The sequence below is a fragment of the Fusarium flagelliforme genome (genome assembly GCF_020744385.1).
Source record: "Fusarium flagelliforme strain FIESC 12 MPI-CAGE-AA-0113 chromosome Unknown B0J16scaffold_8, whole genome shotgun sequence".
In the NCBI taxonomy this organism is placed as follows: domain Eukaryota; kingdom Fungi; phylum Ascomycota; class Sordariomycetes; order Hypocreales; family Nectriaceae; genus Fusarium; species Fusarium flagelliforme.
In genome coordinates, this window is record NW_025763510.1 from 895,886 (window position 1) to 907,926 (window position 12,041).

The 12,041-nt window shown below is 48.4% G+C and overlaps 2 protein-coding genes across 2 annotated transcripts; both read right to left on the bottom strand.

Moving 5' to 3' along the window:
* Positions 1 to 1,904: 1,904 nt before the first annotated feature.
* B0J16DRAFT_190454 (uncharacterized protein) lies at positions 1,905 to 4,297 on the bottom strand. Its single transcript, XM_046122784.1, has 2 exons — positions 3,874 to 4,297; positions 1,905 to 3,823 (listed from the first exon to the last, which is right to left on the bottom strand). Exons 1-2 carry the CDS (start codon positions 4,004 to 4,006, stop codon positions 2,085 to 2,087), a joined length of 1,872 nt encoding a protein of 623 aa, XP_045977768.1. The 5' UTR covers positions 4,007 to 4,297; the 3' UTR covers positions 1,905 to 2,084.
* Positions 4,298 to 9,470: 5,173 nt separating this feature from the next.
* Positions 9,471 to 11,169, bottom strand: B0J16DRAFT_275168 (uncharacterized protein; the record flags this gene model as incomplete). Its single annotated transcript, XM_046123697.1, has 2 exons — positions 9,471 to 10,945; positions 11,001 to 11,169. The coding sequence occupies 2 exons, from the start codon at positions 11,167 to 11,169 to the stop codon at positions 9,471 to 9,473; spliced, it is 1,644 nt and encodes a 547-aa protein (XP_045977769.1).
* Positions 11,170 to 12,041: the final 872 nt, after the last annotated feature.

The window sequence follows — 12,041 nt, forward strand, 5'->3', positions numbered from 1 at the left end:
CTTAAGTTATCTATCACAACACTCTGTGCATCACTCACCAAACAGGCAATCGTACCAAACTTCCCAGGTAGAGGGCAGTATTTATGTCCGAGTGGTATTGGTAAGCAGAACAGATAAAAGAAATCGTCTCAAACAGCAAGCCCCGGAGACTGTCGCAAGTAATGTGAGGAGCATTGGAGATTAGTTTGAGTGTAACTACCAGACAATCGCGATTAGATGGATGGCATGATATAATCTACCCAAAGTTGAGAGACATAAAGTATCGCCATTCTGTCTCGCCTAATGAGCAACTCCTCCACGTTGTATCGTGATTGAGTTAGTAGTCAATTCGATGTTCCCGAGCACCCAAGGTACAAGCGAGGCCTTGCGCACGACCTTCGCTCTACAAGAGTTCGAAGAAAGAGCCGGACATCCATCAACATTCTGCCTAGGACAGGCTAGATAGCATGATCTTGCGGTCCCGGGATCGCCGTGTCCCTCGTGAAGAGGTGTGTTAAGAGGAAAGAGTATACCTAGGATGGACGGTCTCCATGATCGGAGCAGGGAGGACGAGGCCTTGAATGCCATTAAATTTGTGTCGCAGGGAAAATAGGCAGATATACTGGTGTTGTTGGTGCTGCTTCTGGCTCTGGTGCTGTTGCAGATGGTTGGCACCAGTCAAAGGGGCAGCTCCAAGCTTCAAGCTCCAAGTAGCAGCGGGCAGGCCTGAGCAGATGAGGTAACTGAGGCTTAGGAAAGACACGATGTTTCTACTCAAATACGAAAGAGACTCTCTGCCAGTAGAACATAGGAGTGCCATAGCAATGAAATGTAACAAAGCTACTGCAATCAAGTTGTAGTTCATGCGATTCTTAGCTCAGTGATTCAGTGTTGGCCAGTTAGCAGATTGTATAAGGCAGTGACCGGCAGCAGCAAGCACCTCCTTTCCTTCCTTGCGCATAATGACAATTAACTTCCTCCCTCCTCATCTCCCACGTCACTGAAAACTTTCCCTCTTCACACATCCAACTCTCGAAATATCCTGCATAAAGTCTACCACGAATTTCATCCACGACCGGCACCAGCACTGTCACCGCAGAGATGGACGACTGCCCAATCTGCGCTCAACAGAGAACCGATCGCTACTATAAGCGACTCTTGAAGAAGTACCTGACTCCCCGCGAGCCAGGCCTACCAGGAAGCACCTTTACACCGGAAGAGTTGGACAGCATGCCTCCTGAGGCGCAGCCGGTTACCGATGGGCCTTGGCCTACTTGTGAGTGATTGACAAGAGACTGAGAGTAAGTAGTGTCCGTTGTTGGCAAGACACTTTACTGACAGAGATAGTAGCGCCTATGCAGGAGAACGGCTATCGGCTTCTGAACTCAACAAGAATTCCCCGGTGTTTGCATACCTAGGCAGAAGGACGGCGTGTGGTGTCAACAATGTCGGCATAGGCAGGCAGCTGTGTTGGGTCTCTGGCAAACATTAAATTCGAGTAGCCCAGACACAATTCATCATTCACATCACATTGTCCATTGCCAAATGTTTTTGTTTAAACTTTGTATTATTTCATGTTGTTCGCTGACATGCAGACTTCCTATCTATCATTTGTATCCCGCCAAAGATATATCTGGCTCACAATGGGGTATCTGCCATCCCGATATAATGATCCTCGCAAAACCGCCCGAAAGATGCAACATTCAACAGGTAGAAAAACAAAGGGGAAATAAAAGCTGCAAATAACAATTCTGTGACTTTGCAGCATGCGTGGCTTTGGTTTCCTGTCTCATCCCATTCCATCCTTCTTCAACACCGTGGTATCACAAAACAAAAATACAAAATGACAAAGATGTGTAAAAAAAGGAAATAGGTATGTGGTGGTCCAAATGCTGAGATGTATCCAAGAACAAACAAGGAAATGGGTAATAAGAGAAAGTTCAGATCGTCATGTAGAGGATGGGGTATCCTGTCGTAAAGTTCCTCGTCCTCCTCTTTAGCCCGTGTACGGAATGATTATTAGTACAGATATATGATAATGCAAGGCAGTGAAAATGAAATCATGATGCTCAAAAAATGCTTTTCCGTTCCAAGATTAAAACGCCTTATAATCTCATGTCGCCGTCGTCCAAGTAGAAGCTTGTGGGTGAGCCGAACTGCTGTTGCTGTTGCTGTTGATGTTGATGCTGGGGCATGAAGCCAGGGTTTGATGTGTATCCTTGTTGATGGTGACCCATTCGCATCGGCAGTTCGTAACCCGCAGGCATAGACGTAGGTACAGACGCATGCATCATGTCGGCGTACATAGCTGGTACAGGAGGGACAGCCTCGTGCTCAGAAGCAGGGCTGCCGTAAACGCTGGTCTTCTTCTTCGGGCGCAGGTTCTCGAGGCTCAATCGCTTGCCCCAAGATCCGGGTCGCTTTGAAGGAATAGGAGTGGCGGGACGGGCAGCCACAGGTTGTTGTGGTTGCTGGGGAGGCATGTACACATTACCCATGACAGTGTCTTGCTGAGGGAAGTGCTGTTGCATGCCAGTCATGTCCCATTGCTGTTGAGGAAGCTCGGAACCTGGAAGGATGTAGGTCATAGAAGCATCCGCAAAAGTGTTCATCTGATCAGGTGCAAATTTGGGTGCGTCGACAGGCCAGACATGCTCGTTAGGAATAGGGAATGGTGTTCCTGGGTGAGGACCCGTTGTGAGATCATCTCGAACCATGGGCTCGGGAATGCTGTCCACTGGCGTCGATGGTCTAGTTTCTTGCTTGATGCGTCTGACAGAGAAGGAAGGTGGCTGTGGTGTTGTGGGGGCCTGCTTCGTGACAGTGACCATCGGTGTGTTCATCTCACTGATATCTTCTGTCTTCATCTGCACACCTTCTCCGTGGCCTACTGCATCCGCCAAGCATTGAGATCGGAACGGTAGAGAGAACTGTAGGTCGATTTCACTTGGTGGCGGTGTAGTAGGGTTGGTAAATGGAGATGTGCCAAGGATGAAAGCCAGGCGAACCAGAGTAGAGATATCTTCACCAAGATGACGAGCCTCGAGCATGCGCTTGAGGTCGCCAGAAGAACGAGGACGCCATGTGAGTTGCTGTCTCTTCTCCTTGGGCCAAATGCAAGTCTTCCAGATAGACTTGACCTTGGACTGACGCATCAAGTTGTGTAGTTGGACCTTGTACTCCCAGTTGTTCACGTCAAATCCATCCTCGAAATGCTTGGCGATATGCTCAAAGTACTTGTCGCGGCTGGCAGATGCTTGCTCACCGGTGGGAGCCTCAAAGACACGGTCCTTGCAGCTACCGAAACCGCAGCCAAACACAACCTGGGGGCACAACTCTGTCTTTGCTGAACTGTTAGGAAGAGCATCCATGCGGTGTGCCTCCTTGGCGTGAGTGCTGTAAGCGCGCTCGGTAGCAAAAGAGAGATGGCAGCCCTTGGTCTTGCACAGCCAAGTCACATCAGCACCGTGAAAGTTGTAAAGATGCTTCTTGAAATCGCTCTTCCTGCCGAAACCAACGGGGTTGTTGTCCAAGAAACACATGGGGCACTGGTATTTCTTTGAGGTTGGTGTGACGTGCCGGGGCGACGGGTGAGAGGTGACATCGCATGAAGGAATGGGTGACTGCATGAGATTTGGCGAATCGAGCCACGTACGGTCGGTAACTTTACCAACTTCACCATCATGAATCGAGGGAACGTCGCCGGCATTGTCCTGCCATGTCGATTGAGTTCGGATGGAAGCGGCATCGGATCGCGCGTGAGAAGCATCAGAGTTGCTCCATGATAATGAAGGCGCGCTGGTGTTGCTGAGTAGTGTGGATGCTGAAAATGTGGAGGCTCGTGCTATTTGGTGTTAGAGGGTCTACATTTGATATGTAATTGAAATCACTCACATGAAGCACCGAGACCGGTGAGCGCACAGACAAGGCTGGAGACGCCGTAGCGACGGGTAAGACCCAAGAGGATTTGCTGATCCTCTTCAGATAACGGCCTCACAGGCTCATCTTGTCCTGGGAAAGGAAACATGTTGTGTGGTTGTGGTTGAGGAATGTCCAAGGCTCAATCGTCGAAGCGTTAACGCGCACTGAGCGCTGGATTAACTATCGTTGGCGACCCGTGTGACAGAATTAATTAACGTCAGCAATAATAGACAGTCGCTGTTGGTGTGACTATCATCAAGTTGAGTCGATGTCGGTTGAGATCTCGTGTAAGACTGGCGATAAGCGTGATCCAAGGAGCGTCGATGAAAGAGAGTCGAGTCGTGTCGAGTCGATTGAAAGCGAAACGAGGGGAAATCGACAGCCCGCGACGATTAGTATGTGATAGTTGGGTCGTTGAGTCGTGATTATGAACCAAGAAAGTCTTGGAATGTGATGTGATAGCGGTAACTTTGTGGGTATGAGGGCGGATTAAAACAAAGGCGAGACAACATCAATTAGAGTAAAAAGACGAACAGAAGAGACACGCAAGGGTCCTTGTTTGAGATGGGGATTAAGAGAGTAAGTACTGTACTTTACTCGACTGGGAGAGAGGAAGAGAGGGGCGAATGTATGGAAGAAGAAAGGGAGCGGCGAGCAGGCAGTAGCAGGCAGTGAAGTGAGGGTGCAAGTCAAAGTGCAGTTGCAGGGGAGGGAAGGAGCGAAAGAGAGTCAGAGATCAGGAAGAAAGAGGGAAAGAGTAAGAGAAAGTCCTTCTAGAAGCCTTCGTCGAATCCCTGGACTTGTGTGAGACATTATAACGGGCTTGCCGGAGTGATCGCTCTTGGTCGGCCCACGTTGGTTCAATCCATGTCCTGGCTAGTCTCGAGACTAGTGACTCCATCAACAAGGGGGTTCCTTGTCCACCACCAACGCCGTTTCAGGAACGTCATTCGCCAAATTCTGCCTCGTCTGCTAATTCTATTCAAAAACGGATGGTCCATCTCTATGCGGGTCGAGCATCTTGACGTGACGTACCTGACGATGATCTACTATTCCGGCAATTGGATATTTCAGGGGAGAATGGATCATCAGGTACATACATATTCTGATACAGTAGAGATGAATGCTTGGAAACAAACAATGAGACGCCACAGATGCTTAAGCGTACAGGTCAAGCGTCCTTGCTAACGTAAATCCTCGATAGCCTGCTTCTCTTTGGGGGCTACTACCATTGTGCTGTGACCCAGCCGAGTCTGGGTCGTAACGGGGCGACCAAGTAAAGTCAAGTCAGCGACACCGACACCGACACCATTAAAGAAAAAACTCGGCTGGAGCTAAAAAGTCATCTCATCAATGATTCACTGGACTGGAGTGTAGCCAAAAATAAGGCCCTGTTTCAGCAAATTGCACTCTTGGTTCCCCTGCCAGTTTGCTGCTGCTGCAGTCTCCAGTCTCCAGTCTCCAGACTCCAGCTCCCTCCCTCCTACGGATACATGCTACGTAAGAAGGAGATGACCGACATGATCTGAAGTTCTTCTGCCGTCATTCTAGAAAATGCTGCATGCAGGAGAGATTACGGTGTTCCATCATTGCTGTCGATACAACATGAATTAGGGTTTTGTGGACAGCCCGTTTGACTTGAGCCCGGTTTGGGTTTCCTATTCCGCAAAGAGACATCAATATCCGTACGTAACTGATTCAGCACTTGGTCACGCTTAGTTTTTGTCGTGTCAGAATCTTGCCAGATTGACCTACTTAATTAGTCAGTTCAATCCTTGACGAGCATCAAAAGTGTGGCTTCTTTCTTCCGAGTATCGGTGCCAGAGCAGCAACGCAATAGTGATCCAAACTTGGATGTGAAACTGTTCGCTTTGAATGTAAAATCTCCACAGTGGAATGGAGAATGGATCCCCAGACCAAGAGCAATGCAATTCAGAGAGAGATAAAAACGTGGTCGGAGAGTGATCAGCCCGACCGAGTCTAAACTTTTTGAAGAAAAAAAGCCAAGGTAAATTGTTGCCCAAGACACCAAGATCCATATCAGTGCTAGTGTACGCGGGCCAGCAGACGACCCTGTTTCAGCGGGAAATGACGATGGGCCAATCTCTGGCTTCTGCACTTGAGAACGGCGTATCAATGGCCTGCCGAGACCTTAGGGTGCGGAGCTTGGAGGGTGGCCATCTGACGGTATTGGTTGGGGGTATGGGGGTCATGACACGAGCCTGGTCAAGTCTAAGCCACTTTGGAGAAGGACCCCTTGTAAGTTCCAAAGACCAAAGGTCCAAAGGACAATAGGTTGAAAGTGAAAGTGAAAGTTAAGACTGCCAAGACCATATTCAAGAGGTCAAAACATTAATCGTGGATGTACTGTGGCGCCTGCTTATAATACACTGCTGTAAGAGTATCGTTTCGCCCAGCTACGGTGAGAATCCTTGGCAAGACTCATTGTTCCTTCAAGCCATAGCCATCATGACGAACTGTTACTCGGGTACCGTAACACAGCCTCGTGTACAGAAATGAGACCCTGGAGTCGACAACAACCATAACGCCATCTCCCAAAAAATGAAGCAACAATCAAAGAAAAAGAAAAAGGAGACCCATCAAAGGTCCTGGCTTCTGGGTCGGATCCTCGCAAATCAAACGATGCAAAAAGTGAAGTATCACTTTGTTGCAGACACTGGGCTGGCTGTGCGAGAGACATGTTTGCTTTGTTTCATCTGTCTACTGCTGACCGCTCCCCTGTGAATCGCTTATTTGCTTTTTCTTGTACACTTGCTTTTTCTTCTGGAATCTTTCCCTGGGCTAGGCAAAACATTGCATCGTATTGCGAGTGAGTGGTGGACCTCTCTTCTCCTCATTCGTGGCTGATTGATATGATTATGGAGTATCTCCAGATCTATGCATCAGCCAAGGTGAAACTGACAGTATCCGAGTATCGAAAACAGATACTGGAATTACTTTACGTGCAGCAAAGCGCAAGCGACGTGTTTCGGGTACAACGATCAGCACCGTAGATCCCAGCATAGCCACAGGATTGGTCCATGCTGATTGTCCGTCTTGTGCTTGGACGTTGCCTCTCTTTGCTTGTCTCGTGATGGGCAAAAGCTAGACAGTATATCCTTGTCAAGGCTGGGGTAGATGAAAAAAGATGGGATGGTATCCGTAATATGACTGCACGGTTTTCTTTCTTCTCCTTCTGTTCCTGTCGTCTGTGAGGCATCCTATTCATTACCCTAGATCCTGGTCGTCATCCACTTGACTGGTTCGGGTTGAACTACATAATATGATGTGCTCGATTACTGGTTTGCTTCACAAGGCATGAATATTAACTGTACTGTGCCGTTCAGCTTATCGAGTGGCTAGAGTCGAGACCATCACGATTAGTTGATGTAACATCACGGAGCATTCTGAACACTGAGATACTGCAAGAGCCTCGCATGGGTAAAGTCAAAGCACTCTGTCTCACCACAACATTTCTGTCATGGAATCGTCGGTTACACTCACGATCAACATCAAACACAAAGTTCCAGTGGAGTGAAACCTCCCGTCCTCCCTCTTCTGTAACGCTTTTCCCACGTGGTCCACCCGTTCCCGTACTGTAGATCCTCAATGTGCCTTTCCTTTTGAGGTTTCTGCACGCAACCTTAAAAAGAGCACCGACAAAGGGAGTTTGTATGTTGGTTCTGTCAACCTCAACTCCAGCTGAATAGTTGATTGCTTGCTTGCTGACACACGGACAAGCATACAGAACCACCCATCTCTTATCAGTCGCAAGGTGTTGCCCTTCTTGGTACGCGCCATCCACGTGGATATTATGCAGGTCCCCTATCTCCAGCATAATCATATCCGTCATCAATCAATCAACCCACGAGTTTCACCTCCATCTCCAACTCCATCTCCAACCCAATTTAGGCACTTTACATACAAAACCCCTGTCAGGGATGTCCACTTGGTTCATTCACCTACTGCGCCCGAGGTTCTCGAACGCAAGCCACGATATCCAGTAAACATACATGGCCGTTTGAGCCGTTACTAAAAAAGCAATCAAGAGGCGCCTCTTAAATCTCCTTTTGTAAACTACAATGCCTCGGCATCCATAGTAAAGCATCCTCCTGGGTTCATCGGACAGCCTCCCGTAAGCCCTATCTTAACCTCTTACCGTATCGCGGGGATCCTTGCCCTTCCGAAAGGGCTCAGGCCTCTTCTTGCGCGGCACCGATATTCTTCGCGTCCATGGAAATGATTTTGGTCCGCGCTCTTTTGGCTGCCGCTTTTACTACTTTCTTTTCGTCTCTAGGTAAACTATAGGCACTGATCACTTGGTGCCGTCTTCTTTTAGCCTTACTAGATCGTACGATACTCGAGGATAGTGTTTCAATCGTGAACCGAGCGTTGCTTTCGAGGTGATGCGAACTCTGTAAATATTACTGATCACTGACTGGATCGAGTACGATCAAGTGCAAATCACTATATCACAAACACAAACGTAGGTACCCGGTCGCTAGGAACTGGTTTTAAAGTTTGACCCCTATCCGTCGTGCTCATTTACACTATTATCCTCAAGCGAGAACGACGGATGCAATGGTCTCAGTCGTAATCTCAAACAGTCCTGTATAGCCGAGTTACCCTGTACTACTTTACCATCATCAAGCTGCACTGACAGTTAACGGTGGTAGATCTTCTGTCTCAAACGAGATGATCCGTAAACTTTGTCGTAAACACCTGACTATTATGGAATACAACCGCGCTCGGCAGTTGTGGTTCTCACGATAGCTTCAACACCAACGGAACCATGTATCAGACGTTGTCACCTAACCAGTGAGCTAACCGGTAAACCGGGTCAACCTCCGTGATGGAATCTTCCAGCCCTGAGAATATGTCATCGTCCGTAAACTCTAAAATATGCTCTGTGTTCTTCCCCCGATGTAGTATGATCGCTGTTTCAGGGTTATTTTGGGTTGGAGGCGTAATATCTTAATCTTGGATCGTTGAGACCCCAAAGAAGCTCGGTAGTCTCGGTGCCTTCCGGGTCTCCGAGGCCTGCCGGTAGATCAGGGTGGTAGGGAAGCTCTGGCATCAAGTTGCTACCTAGTGACTGGGTCCTTCAGATGCCCAACATTGGATCCATGACCAGCATCAATGCCCTGGCATCGTCAAGAACATGCGGAGTGGACATGAAATCGACGAACATGAGTGGAGAATTAAGGCTAAACAGGAAACGCAATTTAACGTAGCTCAGACGTATACTCAAACGGGGCGAAGTAGTAGTTGAGGATATAGTTGCTTGTGTATTCAAGCTAGGGGTATCAAATCGAGGACACTCAAACGTGTCGTGCTAACAGACTAACAGACCAAACTCCCACTACCTAAGGTACTCAAAACCAAATTCCAGGCTTTTGATAACTAGATGTCTCTGAGAGCTCTACAAATACTCCCCATCCATGAACGAACCCAATGTAAAGAACCATCGCTAAGTGGTGAGTGTACCACGACTTCTGTCCGACGACAGATATATACAAACAAAAGAAAATATTAAGGAGTGTTTCCAATTATTACCCAATACCAAAGGCTCAAGAATATGCTGTGTCGAAACCAAACGTCATATGTTGGTTCATAGGGTCTGTAGGTGTAAGACATGAAGCATCGGCCGCAGAGGTAGTCATACCCTGGGGTTCATAAGAGCCCGAGAAGTTGGGCTGCTGCATGAATGAAGGGTCCATCATTTCGGTATCGGCCATATCAATGTCCCGCTCAGGTACACCGTTGGTCATGGACTGAAGACTTCGCAAGTCCTCAGCAATGATACCCCCATTGGCTTGCTGCATCATGGCAAATTGTTGCTGTTGGTGCTGCTGTCGCGGATCATACATCGGTACTACCCCCATATTGGCGTACTGGAAATGGTGTGGCATCGGGCCTGGGGCCGACGAAGTTACGGGCATGGCCTGCCGTGGGGGCCGAGCAGAGCGACCAGAACGAACGGGGCCGGCCCTTGCTGGGTATGCCCGGCGCTGTGTAGCCATGTATGCTGCTAGATTAGGATTGTGGTTTGTGTTGCCTCGGGAAATGCGGAACTGGTACTGATCCGCGCTTGGGGTCGGACCCGAAGGCGGCAAGGGAGGTGCCCGAGACTTGTGTCCCATGATGACCTGACGACATTGATCCTTGACAGGGTTAACAAAGTCCTCGCGGTACTTTGTGATAGATGATGGTTCTGAGCCAAGAGCAATGGCATATTGGACAAGAAGCTGCAAATCCCCCAGATGTCTTGTTTCTAGGCGCTTGCGGAGGATGCCGCTGGACTGAGGATGCCACTGTAATTGACTTCGATCATCCTCACCCCAAGATGAACCTTGCCAGGCACGAATAAGACCAGTCTGTCGAAGCAAGTTTCGCATTCTTCCCGAATAGGTCCATTCTCCGCTGTTGGAACCCTCATCGAAGTGTTTCACAACATGAGCCACGAACTCCTTGAATACAGTGTCGGCCTCATCGTCGCTGGGCGCTTCAAATACTTGGGTACAGTTCTCAAAGCCACAAGCAAAAATAGTCTGAGGACAAAGGTTGATCTTAGCTTCATCGAGAGACATACGGGAGCCACCATGAGCTTGTTTGAGATGAGTTTTGTATGCCGTCTGCCAGTCAAAAACCATGTCGCAACCCTTTTGCCGGCAAAACCATTGAGCGTTGGTGTTGTGGAAATCCTCAATATGCCTTTTCAAGTCGTTTTTACGTGTGCATGTCTTCTGGATATCCTCTTCTCGACAAAAACCGCATGTGAAAGAACCCTTTTGTTTGGGCGCAGGCGTTGTTGACTCATTCGAAGCGGGTGAAGTTTCCTCCTCGTGGGTGATGGAAGGACGAGGAGCTTTGCGACCAAGCAACTTCGCAGTACGGGCCGATACATTAGAGATAATACTGCCTCGGAGGGATGAGTTGTCGGACGAGTAGGTTCGTATGCTTGCCGCATCGAAAACGCTAGGGGTTTCTTCCGATTTGACTGATGAATAAGTACTGGAGGAGATAACCGATGCCGCATCGTTGACTGATAGACATAAACGTTAGCAAAGATCAACCTGCCAGAGTCAATTATTACTCACTGTTAATAGCAGGTGAAGTAGCCTCCTCATCCATTAATTGAGCAATACCATCGCGACCATAGCGTCGCATCAAATGACGCAGCAGCTGCCGATCAAGTGAATCATCTTGTTGCGACATGTGGGAATGTTGCGATACACTGTCCGCGTCGGACCACGAGTCCGGAGACATGGTTTGTGGTGATGATGGAAGAATTAAGTTATTTGGGGCTGAAGAGAAGACCTGGACCCGATTGTATGGGTAGTGGAGTACAGCGAACAACACCCCCAAAAACAGCACGGTCAGCCCTGGAAGTGGAGGATTAGGATTCGGCTGGGCTGTAAGCTGAGATGGTCAGGGCTTTCCTGTAGAACCCCAAAACCAAAACACCAGCAAAAAGGTTTAGACTAGCCGGAGCGAGAAAGTAAAGTGGGAGACGAGAAGATACCGGAGTAAACGGGTATATAATATGGAACGAGTAAGGTCAGGCCAAGACCAAGGCCAAACAGTGAATAAGGCGACCAAAAAGAATGACAGATCGTTGGACCTGGATCGCGAATGAAAAGCTGGGGAGCAGGGATCAACTGATAGCGGATGAGATAGCGGTATGCGATACAGTTGCTCTGGGGTAAGAGGAAAGATATGAGTGGGGAGAGCCAAGACCAATACAAAAAAGAGACGGATTGAAGCAGAGATATATAGATATTTAACGACAAAATCTTCTGTGGACTGGTTCTCACAGAACGAAGCTGACGATGATTGAGAAATAAGAAATAAAGAGTTGAGATGAGCAAGAACCCGCTTCCAACGTCGATCGTAGGAGGGGAATCAAGACATATGAATGGTGGAAGGTCAAGGACATGGACACTGCCTGGCTCTGGCTCTAAACCGACTTGGTCTCTTTACGACGGCCCAATGAGATCCATCAGACTATACCCTGACAAGACATTACTTCCATGCGAATGGAATTACTTTCGGTACCTGGAGATCATTACAACCACAACGACAAAAGAAACCTTGAAATGCTTAATTGCAGAAACCCTGATCCATACAACTGAGGTCGG